The sequence below is a fragment of the Sebastes fasciatus genome, chromosome 9 (assembly GCF_043250625.1).
Source record: "Sebastes fasciatus isolate fSebFas1 chromosome 9, fSebFas1.pri, whole genome shotgun sequence".
Taxonomy (NCBI): Eukaryota; Metazoa; Chordata; class Actinopteri; order Perciformes; family Sebastidae; genus Sebastes; species Sebastes fasciatus.
In genome coordinates, this window is record NC_133803.1 from 25,374,231 (window position 1) to 25,384,978 (window position 10,748).

Here is a 10,748-nt window from a genome sequence, read left to right on the forward strand (position 1 = left end):
GTATATCTCAAAATCTAAAAAATGTGCGTGGTTCAAATAACTTATGGAGTGTCAATAAATAATTTGTTCATGTTTCTACATTTAGAAATCTTTTGGAGCAATATGTTTTGTGTTTATTTTGTTAAATTTTATGAAAAAAAAGTCAGATTTTTTATTATTATTTATTATTATTATTATTATTTATTATTCGTTTTTTTGTAAAAAGCCACCATCTGCTTACTTGATCTTATTATGCCATGAAAAGTATTTTAATGGTAGATATTTAGGACAAAAAAAAAGATCACACTTTGTTCCATATTCACACCACCGTCTGTTTTATTACTTTTCAAGAACTACAAAACTCAATCTTTTTATATGAATACTTAACAGTCTTCCAACCACTCAAAGCGCTTTACATTACATGTCAGCATTCACCCATTCACACACTGATGACAGAGGCTGCTAAGTTGCCAACTTTGCCAATCAGGATCTAATCTAAATACTCATTCACACACCAATGGCTATGCCTTCATGAGCAATTTGGGGTTAAGTGTTTTGCTCAAGGAAACGTCGACATGTGACCGGAGCAGCCGGGAATCGAACCACCGACTTTTCCGATTGGTGGACGACCTGCTCTACCCTCTGAGCCACAGTGCAATTCAGCCTTCACTACTTCGACATCATCATTTTTACGAACTCTGCAAGGAAGAGAGGGGGGGAGAAAAAAAGTGTTGTGACTCAGTGTCCGATGGGTGACCAAAACCGATTCAAAACATAAAATACAACATCTACCAACCTTCATAGTTGACCTGTCCATCTCCGTCAATGTCTGCTTCTCTGATCATCTCGTCCAGTTCTTCATCAGCCAGCTTCTCCCCAAGGTTTGTCATCACATGGCGCAGCTCAGCAGCACTGATGTATCCATTGCCATCCTGAAAATTACATCCATGAGTAAGCACATTTTTTTAAAAACTGCTGCATATATGCGGTGTGAGAGTGCAGACAGCATTTACCTTGTCAAAGACACGGAATGCTTCTTTGATCTCCTCCTCACTGTCTGTGTCCTTCATCTTCCTGGCCATCATGGTGAGGAACTCTGGGAAGTCTATCGTTCCATTTCCTGAAGACAATAACACATTGATGAGGGATTTCCATTTAGCACAACAGTGTGTGTGGTTAGCAGGTTTTGAAGGCAGATTGAGTCCTCACCATCAGCATCCACTTCATTGATCATGTCCTGCAGCTCTGACTCTGTGGGGTTCTGGCCCAGAGAGCGCATAACTGTGCCCAGCTCTTTGGTGGTGATGGTGCCATCTCCATCCTTGTCAAAGAGTGAAAATGCTTCCTTGAACTCTGATTACAAAAAAAAAGTGGATGGGGTTCTTTAGTTAGGCAGATGTCACACCTATAGCTAGATATAGACATCAAATCTGGCAAAACAGTAGCTGTAATATAACACTGCAAGTGGTCCCAGAACAGAGCCATACCGCCAAATACACTGCTTAAAAAAATGAAGGGAACACTTAAATCACACATCAGATCTTAATGAACGAATTATTCAAGTTGAAAATCTTTACTGATGTACATTGTATAATTCGTTGAGAACAAAATTACGTAACAATGCTCAATGAAAACAAAATTCATCAACCCATTGAGGGCTGGATTCAAAATCACACTGAAAATCTAAGTAAAAGATTGAAATCACAGGCTGATCCAACATCTGGGCATGCTCTTGATGAGTCAGCGGATGGTGTCCTGGGGGATCTCCTCCCAGACCTGGATCAGGGCATCAGTGAGCTCCTGGACAGTCTACTTGCCGGCGTCGGATGCACCGATACATAACATCTCGTAGGTGCTCAATTGGATTTAGGTCAGGGAAACGTGAGGGCCAGTCAATGGCATCAATGCCTTCGTCATCCAGGAACTGCCTACACACTCTGGCCACATGAGGCCGGGCATTGTCCGGCACCAGGAGGAACCCGGGGCCAACTGAACCAGCGTAAGGTCTGACAGTCGCTCTGAGGATTTCAGCGCGGTACCTAACAGCGGTCAGGGTATCGTTTGCTATGACATGGAGGTCTGTGCGACCCTACAAGGATATGCCTCCCAAAACCATCACTGACCCACCGCCAAACCAGTCATGCTGGATGATGTTACAGGCAGCATGACGTTCACCACGGCGTCTCCAGACTCTTTCACGCCAGTCACATGTGCTTGGTGTGAACCTGCTCTCATCTGTGAAGAGAACGGGGCGCCATTGGCGGACCTGCGAATTCTGGTGTTCTCTGGCGAATGCCAATGGAGCTGCACAGTGCTGGGCTGTGAGAACAGGTCCCACTAGAGGACGTCGGGCCCTCATGCCACACTCACGGAGTCTGTTTCTGACAGTTTGGTCAGAAACATGCACACCAGTAGCCTGCTAGAGGTCATTTTTTAGGGCTCTGGCAGTGCTCCTCCTGTTCCTCCTCGCACAAAGGAGCAGATACCGGTCCTGCTGCTGTGTTGATGCCCTTCTCGTGTAGCGGCCGGTAACCTGGTATCTCCTCTATACTCTTGAGACTGTGCTGGGAGACATAGCAAACCTTCTTGCGACCGCAGGTATGGATGTGCCATCCTGGAGGAGCTGGACGACCTGTTCAACCTGTTTGAGCTGCAGGTAACGCCTCATGCTACAAGTAGTGACAAAGGAAACTAGCAAAACACAAAACTAGAGAAGATTCAGTCAGGAAGGAGAAGGAGAGAGCAACTGTCTGTGGCCACCACATGCAAAACCATTCCCTTTTTGGGCCAAAGCAGGTGAAAGTGATTCACAATCACTTGTGCTTGACAGCAATGTCTTACCAGCAATCTGCTCTTCTGTAAGCTGATCAGCCTGTAAAAAACAAGATGAAGCAAAAATATATGCAGAATTAGCTTTACCACCTTAGAACAAGCTGGATGGCCTCAAAGTTAGGGGCCACCTATTCATCTAAAAATGCTGCAAACACATTTTATTAATAGCTGTGTCAGAATCTGTAACAAAAACACGTTTTCATGTCGGTTAGCTAACAATCTTGTTACTGAACTTGGGAAACCGCAGAAATATTGAAATAAAATCTAAGATGTGCCCTTTAAACCTTAACGTTAGATCCATCTGCATTTGAATATTCGATGACGCCAACTTTACCATAGACAATCATGGACGACTTACAATTTGGCGGTAAATGCTAGAACTCTAGACTGGAGATAAAATATAATCTTGTTTTTCTTACCATTTCGATATAGATGTAGCGGCTGGACTGAGGAAGAGGCAAATGAACTTGCCTTTTAATAGCTATCCTCAACTCCTTTTTTCAATATCACTCCACCAACTTCCCTTTTCCTTAGTTATCAAAATATTTTAAAACACTTTAAAATAAATTATTAGCTACACAAGAAAATCAAGAAACATCTGCAATGCCCACGTAAGACTGCGGTAAAGGTTTTGACATTGATATTAGCAATTATATTGCGTATTGCTGGTGGTCTACATAACGGCGTATGAATACTTTCTGATACTCTGTGATGAGGCACAAGACGTAGCTGAAAGAAATCATGCTCTCTGATTGGTGCGTTTGTGATAAAAGCATTTGCAAGATTCCACGAGCAGTGATTGACAGCTGCTTTAGAGACTGCTCGGCTCTGATTGTTTTCCTTCGGGCGTGGTGGAAATTTGCAAATGCCCTCAGGAGCACTAAGCGGAGACAGAAGAACCTGATTTTTTAATACTGTCAGGATATAGTTATTTTTGTTAAAGTTACCAACTGTAGCTTTAAATGGCAGCAGGTTATCAACTGATGTAGAGTGGACTTGTACATAACTTGACTGCACTTAAAACTACAGCAATGAAAATAACATTTAGTCATATTTGCTCAAACTGTCACTGCATACTGACAGTAGTACATGAGATAGACTGTGAAAGAAAATCAGGTTTTTCTGCCTCCTCTTAGTGCTTCTAAAAGCATTTGCAAGATTCCACGAGCAGTGATTGACAGCTGCTTTAGAGACTGCTCGGCTCTGATTGGTTGTTTTCCTTCGGGCGTGGAGGAAACTTGCAAATGCCTTCAGGAGCTCTAAGGGGAGCCAGAGGAACCTGATTTTTTACTTATGTCAGGATAAAGTTATTAGGGCCCGAGCAGCTATGCTGCCGGTCCGTCTTGTTTTTGTCATTATTATTATTCTTCCAAGGAAATCTGCCTTGCATGAAAATAAACCAAACTTTGCACATAGGTCCAGTGCTATGCTAAACTTACTCAACTTGTTTTTTGGACCAATAGTCCTGATGGTGGTGCTACAGCAAACGCCCAAAATGTTAAACTTTGAAACTTCATAACAAATAAGCCGTACATGCTACAACTTTCAACCTGGCAGGAATTATGAAGTCCATCGCTCTGTTTTTCTCAAAAACTGTAAAACGTATTGTTTTTATCTTACGTTTTTTACTCCGTATTTGAACGTCTTGCATGCTCTTGACCTACGTGATTAGAGTAACTTCATTAAGCAAAATTAAAAGAAATGGTTGATGAATAAACCAGGTGTGTATTATCGTCTAATGCTTGCATTCCTCTGATTTTTTTTTTTTATGTACCATCTTAAATCCTTAAAATGTTAGTGCCTATGTGTAAATTTAAATATGCCTGGCTGAACACCCTCCTTGGTTATTGTTTTTTTTTTTACGCCTCCAGGCTTCCCCTGGCAACCGTGGTAACCCTGTGTTTAACGTCACAAAGCTATCAATTGTGGGTTATTCCCTCGGGCAAAGTCTGCAGGAATGCGAACTGACGGAAAGTGTTCATAAAGGCCTCAAAATGTCTGCGAGAGAGCCCTCAAGGACTTGACGATCTGACAGCGGGACAGCCCTAAACCCTCACGAACTTTGCGGGAACAGTGGGGTAGTGATGCGCTCTGGTGGCAGAAATAAGTATCACAACAACAAACACTTGAAAAAAGTTAACCAAAAAAAAAATCCTCCACCCGTTTCCCTTAGAGGCAAAGAAAAAAAAAGGAACATAGAAAAATCAGCCTTAAAAAAATATTATTTTTCACCTGTTTTCCCTAAGAGAATTTTTCTTTTTCATTTTCGCACAGGTAGCACCCTATTCTATTTCCCCTCTAAAATAACACTTAAAATTACTACTTTATAATATTATGACTTTATTCTCATAATATCATGACTTATTTCTCGTACACCTCTGACTTTATTCTCATAATATAACAAAATTTTTCTCTTAAACTTATGACTTTAATCTCATAATATTATGAATTTTTTCTTGTAAACTCCTGACTTTATTCTCATAACATGACTTTTTTTCCATAATATCATGATTTTTTTCTCATAAACTTATGACTTTATTCTCATAATATATGACTCATTCAAATCTCAGATTTCTTTTTTTTCCCCTCAATGTGGCCCTAATACTCCGTCGTACGTATTCCCCTAAGAGGCAAAGAAAAGAAAAAAAATGTTCTCGCTTTCTTGCTCTTCCGTAGACACCAGCAGCTACACTTCATCTTTATTTTAGCCTTTGATGTATTTTTGATGATCATGTTGATTGACACAGCTTTCATGTACACACACACACACACACACACCCTCTCCTCTTCCATTTCAATCATTCCATATATCAATATATGTGTTTGCCTATGTATATTTTCATACAGTATATTATGTATCTTCATGCATGTGTGTGTGTGTGTGTGTGTGATATAAACCGTCCCTCTGGGGTGTCATCAGTCCCTGCTCTGTTTAGGCGACTCAACTGTTCATAATGTGTGTGTTGTTTTTGTTGTTGTTTTTTTGAGTCATCTGTTCCTAATGCTCTCCATTATAAACAACAATGGCTTTTAAAAATCACTGCTGGATGCCGCGTCTTCACCTGCCTCGTCACTTGTGACTAATGGACATCACTTCCGAGTGCCTAACCACATTAATGTGAGCAGTGGGACCGGGCTGCCGGCTTATGTAATACTGCCAGCACAGTTTTCTGCCTCCTCCTCCTCCTATCTCTCTCTTTCTCTCTCCTTCTCTATCGCTCTGTGTCTCTCGCTCTCTCCCGGCTTGCCTGATGTGATGTGATGTGGCTTGGTTGCCTAGCAGCCATCCCCTTGTTTGAGTAACTGGGGAAGCAGAGAGATATCTGGTCTGCTCAACAACACACACATACACACAGCGAGAGGCAGATAATGCCCCCGTTGTGTGGTTTTACAGGCTTGACAGTGTCTTGATGTTACCATGTGAGGTATGAGCCAGCTATAATCAATGTCTCAGGATGGTGTAAATTGATTTGTGTTATCACAAGAGTCCATTTCTTAACCCTTTCCCTCCCTGCAGGGCTACAATACCTTTGCTTTTCCTAAAACTGCCACAATCGCCCACGTCCCCATCGATCCCGGCATGAAAAAATCCCCCATTCATCAATACTTTGATTTCTGCGCAGGATTTATCGATCACTGTCGCCTTCTGAAAATCTATTTTTACTTTTTCCCTCCTCGCTCGCCGGCTCTCCCTCGTTCCATCCTCTCCTCATTAGCGCTGTGTGTGACACCTACACAGGGGCTTCGGGAGATGAATGGTCTAATCCCTGTGGGTAAGGAGTGAAATATTACATGGTGTGCTCACACATACACACTGACAATGAGACACACAACGTGTGGTACAGTACACACACACACACATGCCATGGTCTTGACAGCTTTGGTAAAAGGAGACAGATTAATGGAGGAAGCGGCCTGCTGCAAAGCCTCTCAGAGTGACAGAGGAAGCTCTATTCACTGGAGTGTTACCACACACACACACACATAAATATATACAGTATATACACCTGGGATCAATGAGCTGATCTGTATGTGCGTCTGCGTCATTGTGATGTCAGAGCACCCAGGCATGTCGCTCTGGTTACGCCCAGGCATCACAAGACTGTCTGTGTGTGATATGAGAGTGGGGAGCAAGTGGTATCAAGTGTTCAGGTACACTTACTGTACATTTATTTGTTGCCGCAACAACCTCCAAACACAGCATCAGGAAATAGGTCACAGCCCAACCCGGTCTCACAGGAAGGCGTATAAATAGCACGAATTTCCATACCGCGTTTCATTTGTATGCAGCAAAATTAAACTAAAGTTAGGTTGAGGCAACAAAACTACTTAGTTAGGTTTAGGAAAAACCAATGGCGTAAATATCGACAGTGCAGCTGCACAGGGGCCCACAAATTGCCTTCCTACACCGTGTCCTAACTGCAAGCGAGCATCCGATTATAACATTTGACGCATTCTGTCCACGCCGAATCCATTACTATACACTTTGATTACGTCGTGTAAACAAACCATGTACAGTCAGTAGACTACCTATCAGCAGGGCGCTCGAGATCATACGTTTCTATGGAAAACACACATCTTATTTGCTGAAATTTATTGGAAATGACGTACAATATAGCCAACAGCAAGTAGGGAAACTTTCAGGCCATCTCCTGGTGATTTCCCTATAGCCAGCTGCCTCACTTAGGTTTTTGTAGTGAAATGAGGAGGTATCCTATAGATAACTCCTCGTTTCAACTTCACCAATCCGCTGTTCCTAAGCCATTGCGATGCTTTCAAACGGAGCGACGGGAATAAATAGAAACATGGAAGAGCACCGGTCGTTGATCCCAATTTTCGTAGTGGCCAATTGGCGGTACTACAACTTCGTTGTCCGTCACGTGATGCCATTGGGCCCAAAAATACTTTTTCCCATAGACTTACATTGGGAAAGAGACGTCTGTAACTCAGCGGATAATTTTTTTTAGGTGACTCCCCAGTGCGGACACTTGAATAGCCCTTATTTAAATCATTAGGTCCTAAAAGTTGTAAAACGCACTAATAGCTAAATCCAGAGCTATTTCCCTTCCTCCATTCATGTGAATTTATGGACTTTTTTTCTGACTTTTTTTTCCAACTTTCTTTTAACTTTTTTTTTAACCTTTTTCAAACATTTTTCAGACTTTTTTTTTTTTTTTACAAACATTTTCCTAATTGTTATTTTACGACATTTTTCAAACTTTTTCCTTCAGTCTTTTTTTCAGATTTTTTTTCCCAACATTTTTCAAACTTTTTTTAAGACTTTTTTTTATACAATTTTTTTCAGACTTTTTTTTCCAACATTTTTCAGACTTTTTTTTACGGACATTTTTCAGAGATTTTTTCAGTCATTTTTTCAGACTTTTTTTTTTACAAACATTTTTCAAATTATTTTTTTACGACGTTTTTAAAACTTTTTCCTTTCATTCTTTTTTTCAGATTTATTTTTCCAACATTTTTTTTAAGACTTTTTTTTACAACATTTTTCAGACTTTTTTTTACAACATTTTTCAGACTTTTTCAGTCATTTTCTCTGACTTTTTTTTATTGCAAAATTTTCTGACTTTTTTTTTATGGTCATTTTTTCAGACTTTTTTTAAAAACATTTTTCAAATTTTTTTTTACGACATTTTTAAAACTTCCTTCAGTCTTTTTTCAGATGTTTTTTCCAACATTTCTTCAAACATTTTTTTCAGACATTTTTCAGACTTTTTTTTCGGACATTTTTCAGACTTTTTTTCTGACTTTTTTTTGAGACATTTTTTTCAGACTTTTTTTTAATGGACAATTTTTCAGACTTTCTTTTCCAAGATTGTTCAGACTTTTTTTTCAGACATTTTTCAAACTTTTTTTTCAGACTTTTTTTTTGTGGACATTTTTTCTGACTTTTTTTTGAGACATTTTTTTCCAACTTTTTTTTTTTCTAACATTTTTTTCAGACTTTTTTTTTCCAACATGTTTTTCAGACATTTTTCAAACTTTTTTTTAAACCTTTTTCCAACATTTTTCAAACTTTTTTTTCAGACATTTTTCGATCTTTTTTTTTTTCAGTCATTTTTTCAGACTTTTTTTTATGGACAATTTTTCTGGTCTTTTTTTGTGAAGTAGGGTCTTTTTTTTTTTCCAAGATTTTTCTGACTTTTTTTTCCAAGATTTTATCTAACATTTTTTTCTGACTTTTTTTTTCCAACATGTTTTTCAGACATTTTTCAGACTTTTTTTTTTTAACCTTTTTCAAACATTTTTCAGACTTTTTTTTATGGACATTTTTTCAGACTTTTTTTTTGTAGACATTTTTTCAGACTTTTTTTTCAGACATTTTTCAGACTTTCTTTTTTAACCTTTTTCAAATATTTTTTAGACTTTTTTTTACAGACATTTTTCAAACTTTTTTTTTTAACCTTTTTCCCAAAACATTTTTACAGACATTTTCATGGGCCCAATGGGCCCAATGGATGCGGAAGATTGCCAGAAGATTGTAGGATCAGGGATTTCAATCTATAGCAATGTAATTGTTACCCCTCGTTTGTTGGAAAATGCGCACCGACTGAAATCTGAGTCTGTGATCATATTTGATCGTTGAGTCCAGGGCAGGCTGTTAAATTAGCGTTGATAAATCGGCTGCTGTCCATGGTGCCTATTTAAGTTTGCATTATGGGAGTTGCATGGTGAGCCTCTCCATGGTGGCATAGTAGTTGTCTGCTTTGCAATTGTCTGGAGTGGTTGTGTGTGTCCGTGCATGTGTGTGTGCACAAGCATGTGCTTGTGTTATGAGCGAAGGACGAAGAAAAAAAATTGTACAGGGGCCGATCACAATTAGATACAATAAAATAAGTGTGTAAACTAAGTACAATACATACATAAACAACGTGACATAAGTACGGAAAACACGTCACAAACGTCACTAACAAGCACACGACATAACGTAAGTTATAAAACAAAATCTCGAATACTGGTCTCCTGGTTGAAAGTGGTGTGTTTGTTGGGCCCATCCACCTCCCCTCTCCCCCGCCATCAGCGGTCTTCCTCGCTTTTTATTCTAAGTCACTAGCTCTGAGCGTAGTATATTTACGCTGAGCATTAACAATGACTACATGGCATACAAATGGCACTCCAAACGCAAGTAAGGTGTTCTTATTGCACGCTAAATGCCTTGTATATTAACATGGCATTCATAGCCTTTTCATGCAAACAGGCTGCCCAGCCATATTGGATAGAATAGTGATCAATAAAATCAAAGGTGGTGACCACGTTGAGTGAAATGTGTGTGTGTGGGCCTGGTATTCAGGTCACGGTGGTGTCTGTGTGTGTGTGTGTGTGTGTGTGTGTGTGTGTGCGCAGATGGCAATCCTGCGGGGGCATATGGAGGGCACGGGCTGGGTGGTGCCGGTGCAGGGCGCCAAGAAGGAAACCATAAACCATCATTGTGATGTCCAAACAAGGCCAGGGAGTCATGGACGGGTGAGGGGTGTGATGGAGGTTATGAGGATCAGATGTGGTTCCATAATCTCATTTATAAATAAAATGACGGGTACAGTGGACGTATACAAAGTTCATCCCCCAGAGGGCAAATGTGCTCGAGCAGAGTTCAAAGAACATGTTGATAAAAGAGTGTCTTCAAAGTGCTGTAAGAATTAGCCCTAAAGATGAGGAGTACATACCAGAAATACTTCGATAAACAAAGCTTTATATTCTCACATGACTTTGAGCACTTTCCAAAGATTTTACAGTAAAAATCCTCAATAAATGTTCATAGACTTTATAGCTGCTGCATTTCATCTACTTGAATCAATACAGGTTATAATACAATGTATCATCATAAAATCAATGAATGTAATTTCTCCTGGTGGGATAAAGAATAGTTTGATAGTTTGGGAAATCACTCTCTCTCTGGCTCATGTACACTAAATATGAAGTTA

General features: G+C 39.8%; 1 protein-coding gene across 1 annotated transcript; it reads right to left on the reverse strand.

Annotated features, from left to right (window-relative positions):
- Positions 1-300: 300 nt before the first annotated feature.
- Positions 301-3,253, reverse strand: LOC141774328 (calmodulin-like). The gene is made up of 6 exons (XM_074646910.1): positions 3,231-3,253; positions 2,821-2,851; positions 1,189-1,332; positions 993-1,099; positions 776-911; positions 301-677 (listed from the first exon to the last, which is right to left on the reverse strand). The coding sequence occupies exons 1-6, from the start codon at positions 3,231-3,233 to the stop codon at positions 649-651; spliced, it is 450 nt and encodes a 149-aa protein (XP_074503011.1). The 5' UTR covers positions 3,234-3,253; the 3' UTR covers positions 301-648.
- Between the last annotated feature and the right edge of the window lie 7,495 nt (positions 3,254-10,748).